Raw genomic sequence first — 21062 nt, forward strand, 5'->3', positions numbered from 1 at the left:
GCACTAGGGTTTTCTCGAAAAGATTGTATCCTGGCTCAAACTCACAAATCTCCCCGCACACTTTCTGGCTTACAGGACCTGTTAGTATGCAGCCTACACTGGCACACCTAAATTGCTTTGCTGTCCATAAAAATGGTTTGCTGGATCCAGCCAAGATCCATCCAGTCCAGCAATCTGTTTATACCTTCAGCCAGATGTTCACAAGCTGGTGGACAGGAAGGTTGATTGGCTTCTCCTCTGCATCTCCTCTACTCAGAATCCTTTGGAACATGAGCACTCCATTTGGCTGTTCTGGCTAACAACTGTTGACATGTCCATCTTCCATTAATTCCCCCCTGTTTGGGGTGAGGAAGCAGCCGAGGTGGTTGCCCTCCAGATGTTGTTGGATTCCATTTCCCATTAGATCAGAGGTAGCCGAGGTGATTGCCCTCCAGATGTTGTTGGATTCCATTTCCCATTAGATCAGACGTTGCCAACATGGTTGGCCTTCAGATGTCATTGGAGTCCAGTTCCCAATGCGTCAGAGATAGCCAACATGGCTGCCATCCAGCTCTTGTCGTGCTCTGTTTCCCATTATTTCAGGTTTGTGTAGTGCAGATGTGGGGAAACCTTTTTCATCCCCCTGGTCCAAATTCCTTTCTGGACAATGTACTACATGCCAACGCTGACAGGGCCAGAAGCAAAAGTGGGCAAAGCAGTGAATGGGCACATTTCTTTCAGACAGTTGCCTGGTTTCTGCACATTGACTCTCCCACTCCTCTCTGTCCTCCATCCAGGCATGCAAGAGAGGATAATGATATCAGAGTTCAAGGACACAGGCCAGCCAGGCAAAAATACTCAAGGGGGATTAGGACAGGAACAGTGGGGAGAGTCCTGAGGGCTACATAAAGAGGTTTGCAGGGCCACATCCACCCCTCAGGTCTGAGGTTCCCTACCTCTGTCTTATTGTTTCAGGAAGTGAAAATAGGCAAGCTCGCATGGAAATGAGGACTGAATTGAATCTCAGTCCCTTAGCTGATGCCCATTTTAAAGGCCCAGGTGGATGGGATTCTTGCACTAACCTGTTCTGGATATGGCATTATAATTATTGCCAGCTGTAAGAACAATCTTCTCCTTTGGTTTCCAGCCAGGTACTAAGGTTGAAGGGGACCTGGGTGGCGCTGTGGGTTAAACCACAGAGCCTAGGGCTTGCTGATCAGAAGGTCGGTGGTTCGAATCCCCATGATGGGGTGAGCTCCCGTTGCTCGGTCCCTGCTCCTGCCAACCTAGCAGTTCGAAAGCATGTCAAAGTGCAAGTAGATAAATAGGTACCACTCTGGCGGAAAGGTAAACGGCGTTTCCGTGCGCTGCTCTGGTTCGCCAGAAGAGGCTTAGTCATGCTGGCCACATGACCCAGAAGCTGTACGCTGGCTCCCTCGGCCAATAAAGCGAGATGAGCGCCACAACTCCAGAGTCAGTCACCACTGGACCTAATGGTCAGGGGTCCCTTTACTTTTACTAAGGTTGAAATACTGGGGCCAGATCATTGCTGCCATTGCAGCAGTTTTCAGGAGCTGCGGAGGTTGAGCGCAGGCCAAGCTGAGGGCTTCCTGCAGTTACCTGGTTGGCCTCTGTGGGGAACAGGATGCTGGACTAGGTGGGTCATTGGTTCTGATCCAGCAAGGCTCCTCTTCTGGAAGGAGAGAGAGACCGGAGCGAGAGAGTGTGAGAGAGAGTGCCAAGTTGCACCCACAGAGCAGGATGGGGCACGCGATTGCTCTCTGAGGTCTCCAAACCATGGTTTGTGATGCAAACAGCATCTTTGCTGATGCAGGAGAACTGCTACTGAATCCCACAGGGCTGCTGCTTCAGTCCCCGTGGTATCCAACAGTTTGCTGCTGTTTTGCTTGAAGGTGCAGGCTGTCCAGGCTATGCAACTGAAATCCTAAGGGTATCAATACCTACCTGTGTAGAATGTCTGTACCTATGCAACAAGGAACATAGGATGCTGCCTTAGACTGAGCCAAGCCAGTGGTCCACCTAGCTCACTGTTGTTTATATTGACTGGCAATAGCTCCCTCCAGTGTTTCAGGTAGGAAGTCTCTCCCAGCCCTAGCAGGAAACACCAGGATTTGAAATGGGAACCTTTTGCATGTAAAGCAGACGCTCTGTTATTAATATAATAATAATTTATTATTTATACCCCGCCCATCTGGCTGGGCCTCCCCAGCCACTCTGGGCGGCTTCCATAAAAACCAAAAATACAGTAAAATATCACACGTTAAAAACTTCCCTGAACAGGGCTGCCTTAAGATGTCTTCTGAATGTCAGGTAGTTGTTTATCGCTTTGACATCTGCTGGAAGGGCGTTCCACAGGGCGGGCGCCACTGCCGAGAAGGCCCTCTGCCTGGTTCCCTGTAGCTTTGCTTCTCGCAATGAGGGAACCGCCAGAAGGCCCTCGGCGCTGGACCTCAGCGTCCGGGCAGATTGATGGGGGTGGAGACGCTCCTTCAGGTATACTGGACCGAGGCCGTTTAGGGCTTTAAAGGTCAGCACCAACACTATGGCCCTTCCCCTCAAAGAAAGGTGGGGAACCTTTTCAAGCCCAAGGGTTTCAGTGGGTGGGGCAGCCTTCCAGGGGATTCATTGTGGGGTCAGAAGCAAAAGTGATCAGAACAACACGTGTGATTCTGGCTACATTCCAGCCACACAAAAACCAGAGGTGTCTTCATGCATGGAGAAGGAGAATACACTTGCACACATCTCCATCTCAGTCATCTATCCAGGCAAGCTAGGACACGTTCTAGCCAGTAAAAAATACTCAAGGAGGACTTTGCATGAGGATAGTCCCGAGGGAGGGACAGAGAGCCCGGGTGGGGGGGGGCATATTTGACCTACAGGCTGGAGGCTCCCTACCCCCTGCTTTGAAGGGTTGACGATTTGAAACTTTATCCATTTTGTGTTGCTTCTCATTTAGGGTATTTACAGCTGCATCCATGGGGTCCACATAGAAGAAAAGAAGAAGTCCCCCGACTTCACCCTGACAAGTTCTCAAACAAATATGTTGAAGCTCCTGCGGTCGGCGAAGAACATGACCAACATCAACCCCTCCCGGATAAACTCCCCCAAAAGAACAGCTGATTTTATCCACAGGGGGTCCTTGATAATGGACATGATGATGGACAAGGGGAATTTGATCTTCTCTGACAACAACAGGCCCTTTCCCCCGAAGGAGAACATTTTCAGCGACAACATAGGCGACCTACAGACATTCATGGGCAACCGCCACAAGGACAGCCTCAACAACTACGTTTTCCAAGGGCAGCACCCGCTCACGTTGAACGAATCCAATCCCAACACGGTGGAAGTCGCCGTTGCGGCAGAAGCCAAAGGGAACTCGCGCCCGAGACAGCTGTGGAGGAAATCGGTCGAATCGTTGCGCCAAGAATCTCTGCGGCAGGGCTCTCTCCAGCGAGAAAACGATTCTGACGAGAACCGGCAGCATTCGTTGAAAGGCCCAAGGTACCTCCCCGAAGAGATCATCTGCTCAGACGTTTCAGATACCTCGAGCCGGGCCACCTGCCACATGGAGCCTGAAAACAACAACAAGCACCACAAGTCAAAGGACAATGTTAAAAAACGGCCTGTAGCGAAATACCCGAAGGACTGTAGCGAAGTCGAGCTGACATATCTGAAAAACAAGTCTCTGCCTCGGGATAAAATTTACATTATAGATGCAGATAAAGAGCGTGGCTTTCACCTGGACACGCCCCAGTATATCGAGAACATTATCCTCCCAGAGACAATGGAGTTCTCCGACGTTTATCAGGATCACAATGACAACTACCGGAAGTCGGAGCAGAGTAACAGGACTCCTTTGCCGAACGAGGAAAGTCTTCCAAGCAACGACCAGTACAAGCTGTACCCGAAGCACTATGGCACGAAAGATAAGAACGCGTCCTTTGGCGAAGCCAATGACCGCTACAGGCAGAACGCTACCCACTGCAGGAGCTGCCTTTCCAGTCTGCCCAGCTACGCCGGACACCATTTGAGCCGCTCGCCCTACAAGTGCGATGCCTGTGTGCGGATGGGGAACCTGTATGACATCGACGAAGACCAGATGTTGCAGGACACCGGCAACTCAGCCCAGCGGGAGGAAGAGGTGTACCGCCACGACTGGGTCCAGAACAACAAAACCCAGCCCCCGAAGAAAAGCAGGCTGAGGATCAGCCGGCAACACTCTTTCGACAACCTTCTGGACAACAAGCCCAGGGAAGTGGCCGTTGGGAGGCCGGCCCGGAGCATCAGCCTGAAAGACAAAGAGAAGTTTCTGGAAGGCAGCCCTTATGCAAACCTGTTTAACGCCCCCCAAAGCAAACTCTTGAGCAGCAAGGCTCCGCTTTTCACACGCACCTTGGACGACGGTAAGAGGATCAAGTCCCTGTATTCCGACCGTTCCGCGGAGAACCCTTTTCTGCACTCTTATTACGACGACCAGCACTTAGTTCTGGGGCGGAGCCCCGCGGGCCTTTATAAACACTCCTTGCCCACAAAAGCGAGAAATGATAGTTACTCAAGGTCGTCGATAAAATCGACCGCCTCGTACTGTTCCAGAGACGGCCGGGTCCACAACGACATGTACATTTCGGAGCATGGGATGCCTTATGTTGCAAATAAGAATAGCGTGTACTCAGCTCCAAGAGTTTTAAATTCCTGCAGCAATAGACGCGTGTATAAGAAGATGCCTAGCATTGAATCAGATGTTTAGCTTTTTTTCCATCCACATTTTTATCTAGAGGGAAAAACATAGTTGCCAGCATCCGAGAGCCAAACGGGGTGCTCCTTAGCAGTCCTCTGGGAACTGAGGGTCTGTGATGCCTTCCATTGATTGATCTCGCCTGTTGAACCAAAAAGAAAAAAGGGAAGGGAAGAGGGAGTAGGAAGAACAATAGAAAAAACAAAACCCATCCCTCCAAGGGCATATCTATACTACAAACATATATTGTTTTATTTGACTGCAGTGTCTTTCCCGAGAGCATCCTGGGAATCGCAGTTTGGTGATAGTGCCTCAGATCCCATGGTTACACCCACACCAGACATTTAAAGTACTATTTTACCACTTTGAACAGCCATGGCTCCCCCAAAAGAATCCTGGGAACCGTAGTCTGTTAAGGGTGCTGGGAGTTGTTAAGAACCCCCCTCCACCCCCCTGGCAGAGCTACGATTGTTCCCTGGGAAGAGGGATCGACTGTTAAACCACTGTGGTGACTGTAGCTCTCTGAAGGGACGAGGGGCCTCCAAGCGACTCACGGCGCCAATAACAAACTACAGTTCCCAGAATCCTTAAGGGGTGACACTGTGACTGTTCAAATGGTATTGTAGTGAATTACCTATACAGTGGGCATGTGGTCCATATTAGCAACCCACAGCTCTGTTTGGAAGGCTACCATCCCCTAGGAAGAGGGAGAAACCATCAACCCACTTTCTGCCTTGCAGTGTAAATGCACCCTTAGGGATCAGTTCAAGCCCTGGCAGAAATGGGCACCATTTCTGGTCTGTCCATTTTGGAATCCTGCTGGGATATGTTGGCAACTATGTTATTTTTTTATATTAGGATGGTTCTTTTTCCCCTTGTCCATCAGACTTTAGTCCTTCTCGCACTTTCCACTGGCGTATTTATGTCCTCCCAGACGTTTATTTTTTAGTAGAGAATAAGCAATATGGTATGCATGTACTTTGACACAGAACAAAGAAAAAAAAAATGTTAAGAATGCATTTGTACACTGACAAAGGTAAGACTTGTCAAAGAGATTAGAGTTAGTCTTTTTTTTAAAGAAACAGACAAAATGAATATATATATATATATATATATATATATATATATATACGATTTAGTTTCATCTTTGTTTTTAAACACAGTCAAACAAAAGCAAAAAATAATTATATCTATATCTATATATCTATATATATCTATATATCTATATATCTATCTATATATACATATATATAAATATATATATATATACATCCTCAGGGCCCATGAATGGAAACAATATTGTGTTCATCTTTGTCTGTCTTACAGAGACCAAGGCTGCAATCCACAGAGGACTTCTCCTCCGCCAAGCCCCATTGAAAGGAATGGAAGTTTCATAATTGCTAATAGAGGTCCCACACGTTCAGATAGCAGCTCCAAGCTGGGCGATGTGGTGGTGCAACCAGGAAGGGGTGGGAACCTCTCCCAGGAAAGGCAGGGAGCCTCTTTCCCCGTCTCCCCATCTAAGACTGAACAGACAGACCACGCTAGTCCCTGCCGAGGCCAGGCTGGGCTGTGGTGGGCGTGACCTTACCCGGGACGAAGTCTGGGGAGAGCTGGGAGGCTGGGCAAGGAACAGAAAGACAAGACCACACAGTCTCCTGGCATTTCTATGGCTTAACCAAACCTGGAGACTTCTTAACTTCCAACCTCCGAGCTATCCAAGGGGCTGGCCTTAGGGTGACTTTGATTCTCTGCCAGTCCGAAGAGGGGCACTGAAGTCTATGCTCGCAAGAGTTCCAGCTACTCCACCTGCCTGGGGAAGCAAGCGGCCTCACATGCTGAGCTGTCTTGTCTCCCCTAACAGTCCCGGTGGGCGTACCAGTGGGGGTGAAGGGGGACAATACATGTCAGATGTTTGAGCTCCTGATCTTTCCCAAGGTAGAGTCGCTTGGCTGCTCCCTACACTGAACAAGCACAAAAGTCCAAGTCCAATTTCCTTGGACAACTCCCATTCTTTTTAATGGTCCTTGGGGGTCAGTTTCACATAGATTCATAGAACTGCCGAGTTCTAAGGGACCCTAGGATGTTATGGCCCCCATTCTCAACACAGGGTTGCCTCCTTCTCTTACAGCCCCTGCACCCGCCTACCTTTCCCAGGCGTTTAGCAGGTGCTCCATGCTTTTCCTGGTGTGGAGATGAGTGCTAGGGAAAGGTTCAACTGTGACATTTCTCTGTGCCAGGGCTGAGCCTAGAGCAGGGTTTCCCCAAACCTGGGTCTTTAGCTGTTTTTGGGACTACAGTCCCCATCATTCCTGACCACTGCTAGCTAGGGATGATGGGAGTTGTAGTCCGAGTGGGGAAACCCTGGCCTAGACAGTAGGGCTGGTAAGCCTGTTTTGAGGACGTTTCAAAACCGTTCCATGGCAAACACGTGGAGATGTGGGCAAAAGGTGTCCCCACCTGAGGTTGGCGAGCCTCTGCACACAATTAACTTGCCACCAGGAGGCAGCCACCACATGGAGAGACTTTAAATGGCCTCTTTCTGGTCACAGCAATGTGCCTGGTGGCCCCAGACACAGGAGGAGAAGTTCCTGGGAGATTGTGCCCATCTAGTTAACAACCCACACAATTCTGCTCCAGCGTAAATTCCATGAAAATATTGATATTGCTGCATAAGGAAAGCAGACCTCAAAGGATAGCACTTTACTGTTGACATTTGTAAAAAACAAACAAACACTTTAGTCTTGAAGGCTTCTTGTTGCTTATGGGACAGCTTAGGGTGGATTCAGACATTATGAATACAGCGCAGGCAGTTTGTGGGAAACATACACACAACCATATTCTTGAGTTGGGCACCATCTTATATCCATCAGATGATATCCAACTGCCATGCTCAAAGCTGACCTATTGAAATCTGAGTTGGGTATTACTTTATATCTATTGAGGGATATCCAGCTAAGTCATGCTTGAAATAGAGCTACTTGAATCCATTGATTTAAATAGGTCTGTTCTTGAGTATGACTAATGAATATCACCTATCATGTTTGTAAGAAACAACCATGAAGATCAGATGAAAAACACACACCCTAGGGGTGCTCTTCGTATCATGGGAACATGCTACATATGCATCAAGTTGTGTGTTGAAGTTTCAGCTGCAGCCTGGGGCCCCCAATCACCACAAGGCTGCATCTGTATGTGTGTATTTTTCAAGAACAGCCTTGCGTCGTCTAAATCCACCGTAAGGTCCAGGGAGGAGATTCTGGAGAGACCAATTTGGGGAGTGAAGCCAAATATATATATATATATAATAATGCGGGGAAGGGGAAGAAAAAAAACATAGGCCCAACTCATTGCACTTGTAAGACGATGGTTTCTGTTGGTGTCCAAATGCTTTCATTCTCTTTCATAGACACTCGTTTTGTAATGAAATTGGTTTGTAGAAAACTCCACAGTCCAACTTCTCAGCTGGAAAATCTCTGCAGCTGAAAACATAGATATTTCTAAGTCTTGGTGTATGGAGCTTACATCTGTAAAGCTGTAGACCTCATAATCTAACTTGAAACCTAAATGTGTACACAAGTATGTGTCTCTTCCTTGTTGGTGATGATAACTCAGGGCTGTATAGTATCTCTCTTCGCCTTGTTCCTTCACATTGTTCAAAAAGAAAAAAGAAAAAGAAAAAAAGAGAACCCAACAACACTGGCACCAATATAACCATTGCTCATTTGTTTACAACCCAGTAGTGGTCCCATTCTGATTAACCGTATGTTAATGTTAACTGCAGTTGTTAATGTACGACACCAACAGCCATATATGTCGAATGGACTCAACCTGGAATGCAGTACCAAATTGTCTGACTGTAGTCTGGAAGTGTAGCATTTCTCAGTAGTGACTTGCTTTCCTTCTAGAACTCCCGTGTTTGTATGTTTGTATGTATGTTGGAACATTGTTATTTTTTTACTTCTTTAATCCGATCCATCTCAAATACTCAATATATGCACATGACATGTGTAAATTAGGTAGCTGCAGAACACGCTAGGGAGATAACAACCTCCCAGTGCTCATGTCAAATAACACTGGAGTAGGGAGGAGGAAATAGGGACACACTCCAGGTTTGGTTTCTGAGTTACTTCACACACACACACACACACACACACACAAACATATATATAGATATATATACACACACAATGCCATGATGAAAAAATGTGCACTATGTGGATACATGTCACTTTAAGGAAAAAAAAAAACAAACCAAGGAGAGAAGGGAAACACAGACCTGAATTAATATGCTTTAGCATCTGTTTAATGATCCTGCCGCAACATGGGGTGGAGACGGATGGTGGTTAAAATTAAATGGCCCTGCTGAGTGCCAAATGTAATACTTAGACCAGCTTTGCCCAATGTGACAGCCTCCAGTTGTTTGGGATCACGAGTCCCGTCAACTGATGGGAGTTGTAGTCCAAACCATCTAGGGGGCACCAGGTGGAGAAAGCTTGATGTAGACAACCTGGGAATTTGTAGCTTGATGCTCTCCAACCTGGGAAGAAAAGAAGGTTGGACTCCCTTGATTATGGAATGTGCTGGGAAGTACTTCGTAAGTTCTTTCATTAGAACAGGGCTGAGATACCTGTGTTCCTGGACTAAAGCTCCCATCAGCCACAGCCAGCTGTCAAGGATGAAGGAAGCTGTAGCCTAGCAACTGGTGGAAAGCCTCAACTTCCACATTGCTGCTTTAAAATGTTACAAAGCTTCAGTTTAAAAGTGTAGAAAATGAGGACAAGTATGGCCCAGTCCCATCTATGCTTACTGGGACGTAAGCATGACTTAGTTCTGTAGGTTTCTTCCCAAGTAAGCATGTATAAAATGTTGCTTTAGAAGAATACCTATTATTTTAGGGCAGTGGGGTTCTCAAATTCTCCCCACCACGGACCACTTGGAAATTGCAGAGGGTTGTAATGATTTTTCTGCTTGTTGTAGCAATTGCAGTGGGCTGTGCTCAGCGCTGCGTGATTGTTAACTATATATATTTTTATTCCTTTTATTTCTCATGGTGTTGGATTGTGTTGCAGTCTGCATTCCACAGACTGCAACTTTCAATGCAATTAAAATATGAAATAAAAGAAGCAATAAAACAGCAACAGGAATATTTAATGGAGGCATGCCATGGACCCCTGGTGGTCTATGGACCCTTAGTTTGAGAACTTCTTTCCTCAGGAAACCTGCTTATCAAGGAGAAAATTGGACTTCTCCCACTCCAAATGCTATCTGGCAATTCCCATATTTCCAAGGCAGTGACTGTCAAGGCATTTATTCTGAAATGACCCCAACCCCACAATATGCACATGCCACCTACAATAGCTTTCTCCAACCTGATGCTCTCCAGGTACTTGAGACTACAATTCCCATCAGCCCCAGCCAGCATGGCTGATGGTCAGTAATGATGCAATTGAGTAGCATCTGGGAAAGCTAGTCTACAATTCAATTAAACGGCGATACCTGGCCGTGTGCTTAGGGGTAAGCAGGTGAGGCACTGCAAGTCAAAGCACATTTGAACACTGGAAGCATTTCAAAAGCAGGTTATGATGTCTCTTGAGAGCAGAGGAGACCTGTTGCTTGAAAACATCACCCCTCCATTGAGATCCTTGCTTCTTGTACTGAAGCTGATTTCACATTTTAAATAGGAGTCGCTTTTGGCCAAAAGCATAGGAGGTGATGGTTCATGTGCTCTTTCTGAAACATGGGTTGGAACCCTCAGGTGCTGGTAGTCAGAGTTGCATCCATCACTGTTCAGCATGGTCTCTTCTTTGGGAGGAGAGGAAAGTGGACCAACCATTACTGGTCACTGCCCCACATCTACCCACCGCCCTCAACTGTTGAGGTTTCCTTCTTGAAATAAGCCGTTTCTCATTTGTTTCCACCATTGGCTGGTCTTGCTTGCCTAGGCAAAAGCAGCAGGTAATAGACATGCAGGCATCTTCTCCCAAGTGGGTTGGCCAACTAGAGTTGATCAACTCTAATGGAAACTTGGCCTTCTGTAGGTTGTAGCAAACTACACCCATGGCTTCATAAGAAAACCAGGCCTCCAGAAGGCAACTCTGTGCTGCTATTTATTTAACATTTATTATATATATATGCGGCTGAAATAAGGAAATTGCACTATGCGAAACTGTAGATTTTGATATGGAACCTTACTGCAGTTTTAAATACGAGTGTTTACAGCTTTTAAAAAATATATATATATAGAAAAATGGGTATCCAGATGAGCTTTTAAAAGTGTGATTCTTAGTCTGCATTTTGCACTGGAAATGCCAGCCTGATTTTTAAATAGCAGTCTGGCCCATGTGGATGTTTGGTGCTCTAGAACAAAAACCATTCAATGTGGACAGCCAAACCTAATGTGGGGATGGGGGAGATATCAAATATGATGCAGGAGTTTTGGGTTGTGCTTATGACTGTTGGCCACGATTCCTAAAATCTCCCATATGGATGAACAGGTAGTCCTTCCATAAGGGTTGTGCTTAGATGCTGTGGGTGGTGAGGATCTGGTGGAGGTGAATAGATCACCTCCAGCTAGAAGTCTAACTTCACAAGTTACTTTCCTACTCTTCCCAATGCTTCTTGTTGGTGAGATGCCATTGTCTTGAAAAGAACATGCACATCCCAGAAACCAGTTCTTCTCTAACGTACAAAACCTGAATAGGTATGTTCACACATTACACCATACACAGGTGTTTGCATGAAAATGTGCTCACTTGTGGATTTGGGATGCACAACTGTTGTGTATGCTTGCTGAACATTACATTTGAATAATGGCATGAGTGTATAGCTGCATTCTTTGAATACATAGGTACAAGGTTCCAATGTAATGTGTGAATACCCCTAATGTGGTTTTTCACCCCCTCAGATGGTGACCAGTCAAGAGACGATTCCCAAACCAATGATGATGTTGGGTGTCATTTCTTGCCAGGATGTTGTACCAGTTTGTGCCTGTTTCGATCCCAGAAGCTCACATGCTCTAGCAATTTGATGCAGAACTTATATGCCTGTAAGCCAAAGAATTCATTCAGTAGTTAGATCCAGATAAATCAACCATGCTTTACTCTTGACTGTTCCATGGGCAAAGCGAAATTGCTAATAATGCCCACCTTTTATACTATCCAACGGGCACAAAGCCCACTGATTTGATCTCCTGCAAAAACCCCAACAAAAATGGGAGGAAGAATTGCACCTCCAGCTCAGCTATTGTGGTTGTGGCCAGTATAAGGATTGGCTATAGCTTGATGATAGTTGGGATGGGAGAGATTTGACCCAGTTTTCATCCAAAAGAGGAAAGGAGGGAGATCAGGGCAGGGTATAGAGCTGAAAGCATGCAAGTATGCCTAGATCAAGTCTCTAAAACCTTCAGGATGCTCTGCAATGACATTGCTGCCAATATTTCTTTGGACACAATCTACCATGGGTTTCTTTGGCATTAACGCCACTGAAGTGAGCAGCATTTACTGGTGGATTTCCCCCAGAGAATCAGGATCCCTCTAAAGATTACTGGGGTGGGCAAGAACCTTTTAGGCAAAAATGCATGCCAAATCATACATAGGAGGAGAAATGTGCTCTAAAAATGCAGGTGAGTTATTTTAAAATGGGGTGAACTGAATTTAAGATAGGAAAAAAGAGAAACAGCAGCATTGACTGCTTTGTCCAGATCTAGTGCAGACACCTGTAGATTGCACTGTAAATATGGACACACAAAATGGAAACAGCGGAGGGCGCCTCCCCAGATAAGATTAATACAAATCCATTTGCATACAAGGTCTTCCAATATAAATGCATTGCTTCTCAGACATGCGCAAATGCGTTAAAAGCTTGATTTTATTTCAATAAAAAAGATCAAAATACAAGTCATCATGACTGTACACAGAAGCTGGTGCTTGCCAAATTGCAAATGCAAATTGCACAGTGTGATGAGGAAATCAAATCACAAAGAGCTGCCAGTCAGCTCCCCCATTTTGTAGTTCCTTGCGAGTTATATACATTCAGATGCCAACGTATCATACCATATGTGATTACAATTTATACTCTTAATGCACAGAGCATTGACATCAGGTCATCTCCTTGTGGCTCTAAACGGGTCTTCCAGGATGTGTTCTGCTGAATTTACACATTTATTAATAAGATTGCTTCCTCCAACATGCATAATAGGACCCACTGGGGTTGCCGTGGTTTAAGCTTTCTTACAATACCTGCTGCACTGAGGGCTTATCTCAGTCAGCTTCCCCCCACTCTTTCCATTTTAAAGCTCCATGCCCAAACACCCTTTCCGTGCAAAGACTTCTCCAAGCGTGCTTTCCCTATGAAGACATGCTCTTTAGCGCTCAATTGGAGCAAACAGCAATTTGGGTTTTCCACCGAGTGCTGTTTGCTCCGATTGAACTTTAAAGAGCAGGTTTTCATGGGGAAAACTCCAGAGCAAATAAAGGGTGCTCACTCATGGAGCTTGAAAGCATGGACCATGCCTGGAAAGTGCAGATGAGAGTTAAGTGTGGCTATGTCCCAACTGTGTTGTATACATACAGTGTTGGATGCAGTTATGATGCATTGTATTTTCAAGAGTGGTTGCATTTTTTTGTTTTGGAGATAAGAAAACAGGACATTAATAGCTGTCAGCTTTGTGTATGGATATGGGGCTTTTGTGGGGGAGGTTATACAGCAGCAGCTTCTGTAAATCCTTTTCTCCCCGTGAACGTTCCTGCATGAGATCCAACTTTTCAAGCACCTGTTTGCCTCATTCACATCACAATTCCTCCCACCCCATGGAGCTGTAACTTTTAAAACAGAGCTTAGCCTTCACTGTTCTTCTTTCATGGTGCAGATTTGAAGGTGGATTAATCACCATGGCCAAAGCTTTTCCAGACTTTCATTGGCAGGGCAGAAATGAGGTCAGAGAAGTGCTTCTGTGCTCCTATGGTTTTTCTCTGCAGCCCTCATTTTCCTCCTGTGGGAAAGATTTAGGCTAACTCCTCAGCTGTCCTATACCCCCAGTTTGGGTTCCCCCCTGGGGTGTTGAGAAGGTTGTGGATCTCTCAGTTCTGTGCTTTTTCCTGATTCCCCCCTGAACATCCTCAAATCACCTCAGATTTGGTCTCCTTGGCCCCAATATCTTATGGCCACAGTAGCAAGGAGAAGGGCTCTGACATGGTTTATCCTAGGCCCCTTTAGATTCCCTCCCTGTGGTGATAGGATTGCAGCCATGGGTGTCAACCCCCCCCCCATATATATATATTAAAAATCTTAATGTATGAAGAGGCCCTTAATAGATCTCTGTTGAGCAGAGCAAGTTGATATGGAGGTTCTGAATGCAGCTGTCCATTTGTGATGGGGGATCACCAATGGAAGTCAAAACCTAGCACTGACTTTGTCCAGTAACCGAACCTGTATTGTGTAAACGCACCATCAGAAATGGAGCACTGGGATGTTCATCGAGAACACTCGAGGTTTTGAATCATTGAAAAACCAAGCTCAACAATTTTAAGACATGCACATACACACTCAAGAGTCACCAAATACACAAGTTACGTTCGTACACACTCTTAGAGACTTCTTTAAAACTGGTAGTTGGATATGATGTCCTGATAACACAGTGGGATGCAAGTAATTTGTGACCCAGGAATCTTTTTTTCCCATTTGTTTGTTTGTTTCTCTGTTGACCTGTTCTGTCTAAACAGTCGTTTACCCCTCCAGCATATTTAAATCCAAATGCATGACTTAAGTGCTAATACTGTATAAATAATATTTTTCAGACATATCTACAAAAAAACAAAACAAAAACCCACAAATGTTTGCTTCAAACTTTTGATGATAGAAAAGGGGGGGTGGGGAGAGTATATAATGAACATGGTTGTCTTCAAGGTGTATTGTATTTTTCATTTTTGTTAAATATGTAGGAGGGGGAAAAGAAAGAGAGAAAGAGAGAGAGAGAGAAAGAGAGAAAGAGAGAGAGAGAGATGGAAGATAGGAAGAGAGCGGGGAAGACGTGAATGTTTGCGTATATTGAAATGTATATACCTGTGAGAGAAAACACATGTGCCAAGTATAACAAGATGTACAAAATGTAAATACATGAAAATTTCATTTTTCTAATAAAGATAATTTCTGCCAATTGATATGAAAATGGGAAAAAAGAAAACCTCCGTCATTTTGCTTCCCTCTGTTCATAAGTATAGTGGTTTTCAAAATGTGTTCTTTGGGTGCAACCAGATGTGGGGAATATTGCCTTAATTTTTCCTATTATAATGCTGGTGGCTCTGTCTCATATTCTAATGTTCCTTTCACGCCGCAGTAGCTTGTATCATGGAACTGTGGCTTTTTGACTGATATGCCACCATGTTGTGCTAAATTTCATTTGTACTGGTGGGTGTGATGTGACACAACAACTAGTGTCAATGGACAACATCGCTATGCCCTCAACAATTCTGCACGTGTGTGCTTCTGTCTCCCCACACCCCTGATTCCCCCATGAAAACAGCAGGAAAGAACCAGTACAGCTCCCCAATTTTTGTCACTTTGCTCCCACAATTTTCTGGACTAATGAGATTGCAAATATTTTTTTTTTTTAAAAAAAGCAATTAGCATTTCTAGTGCTGAATTTCCACCAGATTCCACTAGACTCCCAGAAGTGGCTTTTAGAGTGTGTGAAAGCTCAAATATAACACGGAAAATAACAGAAAATGTCAGGAAGCAGAATAAACAAGTGGTTCCCAGTTAGAGGTCCACAGAATGCACCCAGGGGGGGGGGGTCTGCAGCCCCATGCCTTGCCTCCCCCCAACTTTTTCTCTTTTTTTCAGTCATTTTTGCATGGTAATACAGTCATACCTTGGTTCTTGAATGCCTTGTGACTTGAATGTTTTGGCTCCCAAATGCCACAAACCTGGAAGTGAGTGTTCTGGTTTGCGAACGTTTTCGGGAAGCCAAAAATCCAGCGTGGCTTCCGATTGAGTGCAGGAAGCTCCGGCCATGCCTTGGATTTTGGAAGTCGAACGGACTTCTGGAACAGATTCCATCTGAGAACCAAGGTACGACGGTATCATGAATTTTATGGTATGTTTTAGTGCTGTGATTTTTCAAGGTATTGGCCAAAATCGGTTTTGAAATCACACCACAATAACGATTTTGACTTGGCAATACGCAGCAATATACATTTTCTGGGTTAAGGGGGCTGCAATTCCACACACCCTTCCCAAAAATCAAATAACTCAGAACTAAACATGCACTATATTCCATTCATTTTCTGGAAGCGGCTTTTACGTTGTGTGAAAGCTCAATTATAATGTGGAAATTAGCAGTTAGGGAAAAGGAATTAACTGCCACATGAGTGCAGCCTTCGTTAGATCAGAAATGGGGAATTGACCATTCTGTGTTGCTTTGTCTCAGGCATTCTGTGGAGAGCTCAGAACCCCCACTATGGCAAGTAATACTCTCAGGAATTCCTCATCTGAGGAGTACCATTTCTGAGCAGCAATATATGGGGTGAGGCAGTTCCTTGGGGAGAATGAACCAGGGACCTTCTGCATGCGTAGCAGATGTTCTCCCACTGGGATATAGCCTGTTCTTTCTGTACTCCCGGGGGTGGGGTACTGGGTGGGCTAGGAAAAGCTATGTGCACTCACTTCCTTTCATGCCCTGCCCAGACTGGAGAGAAGCATTGTGCAATCTTGGCCAAGCATTTTGAAAGATGTAAAACCCTAACTGTGGATACAAGAGAGCAAATCTCCAGAATCCTTTTTGTGCGGCCCTCATTGTAGCAGACATAAGAGGGAATGATATGTGGAGAGAGAGAGAACTTTCATTTTTCTGAGGCCTTCCTTTCCTTCCTCCTCCGGATATTCTCCACGAATCCTTAATGAAAGGTTCTCTGTATTGGAAGAGGGAAGAAATATCTAAATCTCAAGGTGGCTTGTAAAAAAATGTAATAGTTATAATTTGGAGGATGAAACGATAAAATGAATGGTTACTTGATCAGGAATTGGCAGCATATACATCCAGTCGGGACGCAGGTGGCACTGTGGGTTAAAGCCTCAGCGCCTAGGGCTTGCCGATCGAAAGGTCGGCGGTTCGAATCCCTGCGGCGGGGTGCGCTCCCGCTGCTCGGTCCCAGCGCCTGCCAACCTAGCAGTTCGAAAGCACCTCCGGGTGCAAGTAGATAAATAGGGACCGCTTACCAGCGGGAAGGTAAACGGCGTTTCCGTGTGTGGCTCTGGCTCGCCAGAGCAGCGATGTCACGCTGGCCACGTGACCCGGAAGTGTCTCCGGACAGCGCTGGCCCCTGGCCTCTTAAGTGAGATGGGCGCACAACCCCAGAGTCTGTCAAGACTGGCCCATACGGGCAGGGGTACCTTTACCTTTACCTTACATCCAGCCACTGAATAGTTTTGATAGTTGAAGTTTAGGATTGCCAGACCTCCAAGTCTGACTCGAAGTCTCCAGGTCTGCTTGGCCCCCTCCAGGTGGCCGGTGCAGGGCTTGAAAGGTGGTTGATATTTTTTAATGAAGAAGAATTAAGAAGACTGTGCATGCAGCTTACAAACTTCAGCCTGACAAGAGCTGGCTGCAAATTGTAGTGTAGACACCCTGGGGCATCTGCTTCTTCAGCTCCCCTCTCCCAATTAACCTCCATCTCCAGGGCCCATCTGATGACATCACCAGGGCCTGCTCTGGGGTTTCAGGTTTGGCCCCTGAAATCTCAGGGTCCAGTATGCTCCTCATCTGGCAAACCTATTAAAACTCAAATTTTAAAATCTGAGGTCTTTGTAAGGGAAATACGTTGTTGTTTTAAAGTTATCTTCTACACATTCATGCTGCTTTTGATTTTATGGTTTCATGTCCCACTTTGTACTTAAATTGACTTTATCCTTATTTATTGTAAGCTACCCAGATAACTTGATGTTCTCTGGCTGGCTTGATAAATGTCATAAACAAGAAAAAACATCAATCAAATGTTTGCTCAGAAGAGAAGTCCCATCATGAGCAACGGAACTCACTCCCAAGATTTCTAAATCATTGTCAGTGTTAAGAGAATGCAAAAGTCTCCACTGTAAACTACTAATTCGAGAGGGTAGAATAGATGAGAAAGAGAGAAAATTAGCAGAGATACGTAAACTATCACCATATTCTCCCCCCTCTCTGGAAGAATTGTTTTAGACATTGCAAGCTGTTACCAAATAAATAATACTGATACAAAAAGTATACAAAAGTCGGAGGATGTATATAAAAAACGGCTTGGAGTCATGCTGTAAAAAGGAAGAATAAAGAAAAACACAATGGGTTTCATTAGTTCTCCACCCAAACAAGTGTTATATCCTGTAATCCTCTGGCCCCTGGGAGGGAATTCCATTCGGTTGCCATGGGAAACATTGGGTTTCCCTCTGCAAAGGCAATGAGTGAGTGATCTCCACTCTTGGAGAGAGAGAGATCTGGCGCTTGATTCCTCACCCACTTCAAGGTGGCATATCCCACAATTCTTGACAACTGACACCAGAGCGCTAACGTTGGTAGTGTGGTGGGTGGGGAAGAGGAAATTCTGGAATGGACTGTGGAGGTAGCATGGGAAGAGCCTTTTGCCCTGACCCAACCTCAAACTGGAGAATAAACTGCAGATGATACAACGGTGGTTGGTTTAATTACGGCTGGAGAGGGGGAGACGGCCTATAGGAAGGGAGTTGAGCAGTTGGGGGAGTGGTGCAGGAAAAACAACTTACTGCTTAACTTAAAGAAAACAAAAGAGATCATTGTGGACTTTAGGAAATGTAAATTGAATATTCAGCCACTTATTATTGAGGGGAAGTGCGTGGAACAGGTCTCAGTGTTTCGATTTCTGGGAATGGAGTTGAGAGATGACCTAACCTGGGGAGAGAACAGCAAAGACCTGGTGAAGAGAGCACAGCAGAGGTTATATTTTCTGAGAATCCTCCGGAAAAACAATCTCTCAAAGGACCTGTTGATGGCATTCTACCATTGCACTGTGGAGAGCGTACTAACTTATGGTCTGTGCGTGTGGTTTGGGAGCTGCACGGCCAGGGAAAAAACAATGCTATCCAGGGTTGTAAAGACTGCAGAGAGAATTATTGGGTGCACTCTTCCCACCTTAGATCAAATCTATGCTGCCAGGTGCCATAAGAAAGCGGCAGAGATAGCACATGATAGTACGCACCCCGGAAATGATCTCTTTCAGCTTCTGCCTTCTGGAAGAAGGTATAGGGTTATAAAGGCCAGGACTAGCCGCCTGAAAAACAGTTTCTACGCTAATGCAATTCTGGTTCTAAACGCAGCATAAAGGGTCTCTGTAGTATAGTGTATTTTAAAATGGGGTTTTAGAGTTTTTTAGGGGTTTTTGAATGTTTTATGTAGTTTTTATGTAGTTTTTATGTAGTTTTATGTAGTTTTTCAATTTCATTGTTCCGCAAGGGACAATGACAATAAAGATATCGTATCGTATCGTATCGTAAACTACTCCGGTCCTTTGTTATGGAGGGCAAATGTAAAGAAAATAAAACAAGAGTTAGATGGGAAAATGGAAGAGTGACATAAAAGGCAGAGGGACCAATTGTAGATGGCACTAAAACCAATGACAGGCAGAGCTTTGCCCCCATCCTCTTCCCTGCTAAGTTCTACAGGGGGCAACCACCCCCTGGGCTGGTGGTAAATAAGAAGGCAGGTAGGTGAAGGTAGGCTGAGGGCAGACTGACACTTGTGGGGCAGTGCCCCACTCACCAAAATGGACCGGCATCCATTGCTTGTTAAGACAGGTGGGGAGGGCGTCATTCTGTTCACCTCCTTTTTGCAAACTTCCCATAGGCATCAGTTTGGCCACAGTGAGAACAAGATGCTGGAATAGATGAGTCATTGGCCTGAATAGTAGCTGGGCTCTTCTTAGCTACTTACGTTAACCCTCCCCTACAGAAACATAACTAAGTCCAATATTGTTCACGGAATTTGGCACGTTTCACCTAGAATTATTTGTATTTGAATAGTTTTCTTATATACAAAAAAGATGTCTTAACATGTTAGATCATTGTGCAGTTTCTCCCCTGGGCTCCTTTGGGAAGAAGAGCAGGATATAAATTGAATAAATGAAAAGAATAAAAAAAGAGGCAAATGCAGGGACGCATCAGTCAAAGAAAGGACTTGCCTTCATCTCCTGGTTGTGAACTTCCCATTTGGGCATCTGGTTGGTCACAGTGGAAAACAGGGCATTGGACTAGATGGACCATTGGCCTGACACAAAAGAGATGCTCTTCTGTCCTTTTAATTCATGATCCCCTGCTCTGGGACTGCGGAACCTGTGGTCTTCCAGATATTGCTGGACACCAACTTCCATGATCCCTGAGGATTGGGGCTGTAAGAGTTGGGAATCCAAAAACATATGAGAGACACACATTCACTACACCTGCTCTAAGTTTCCATCTGTTAGCGCATGGGGTCGGGAGTGGCGTGGAGATGGCTGGTCCAAGCAGGCAGTCCCAATAGTTCCTGCCTGGGAGCCAGGCTAATCAGCAAAGCTTTATAAAGTCTGGTAGGGCCCCATTTACTCTTTGTGTCCCTGCTGTGTTTGAAGCGTCATGCCACCTTCTAACCATCTGTGGTGGTGGAGCAGCCAGCCAGCCAGCAGTTCCATCTGCCTTCAGCTCTCTATAGCTATCCAAGGACAGGCATGCTAGGTACCACAGCCAAAATCCCTAGTTTGATATCCCAGCAGAGCACATTAAGCATGTAAACATGTACTCTTGCTGTCTCGCTTTGTAGCTAAGCCTCAGGGCTTCCAGATGTCAAACATACACCTTTCTCCAACCCTACACACATCTCTTTCTCCATCCCAAAGACAGGCAAATCTGGATCAATTAGGGCTGTGTACCCACTCCAGCCCAATCCCAAATCCTAAACCAAGTCTGGCCAATTTGGGATTGACTAACTCTGTTTAGAAAGGGACGCGGGTGGCGCTGTGGGTTAAACCACAGAGCCTAGGACTTGCTGATCAGAAGGTTGGTGGTTTGAATCCCCACAATGGGGTGAGCTCCCGTTGCTCGGTCCCTGCTCCTGCCAACCTAGCAGTTCGAAAGCATATCAAAGTGCAAGTAGATAAATAGGTACCTCTCTGGTGGGAAGGTAAACGGCATTTCCAAGCACTGCTCTGGTTCGCCAGAAGCGGCTTAGTCATGCTAGCCACATGACCTGGAAGCTGTACGTCGGCTCCCTCGGCCAATAAAGCGAGATGAGCACCGCAACCCCAGAGTCGGCCACAACTGGACCTAATGGTCAGGGGTTCCTTTACCTTTA

General features: G+C 45.6%; 1 protein-coding gene across 2 annotated transcripts in view; it reads left to right on the forward strand.

Moving 5' to 3' along the window:
- Window positions 1–14895, forward strand: part of GRIN2A (glutamate ionotropic receptor NMDA type subunit 2A) — a 240411-nt gene extending 225516 nt beyond the window's left edge. The window contains exons 14-15 of one of the 2 annotated variants that reach the window (XM_079953670.1): window positions 2957–4403; window positions 6062–14895. In XM_079953670.1, coding sequence (XP_079809796.1) covers window positions 2957–4403; window positions 6062–6132 — 1518 coding nt within the window. In that variant the 3' untranslated portion in view covers window positions 6133–14895. The other variant, XM_079953669.1, reaches the window with a different exon arrangement.
- The last annotated feature ends 6167 nt before the right edge of the window (window positions 14896–21062 follow it).

This window comes from Podarcis cretensis, assembly GCF_951804945.1.
Source record: "Podarcis cretensis genome assembly, chromosome: 14".
NCBI classification, from domain to species: domain Eukaryota; kingdom Metazoa; phylum Chordata; class Lepidosauria; order Squamata; family Lacertidae; genus Podarcis; species Podarcis cretensis.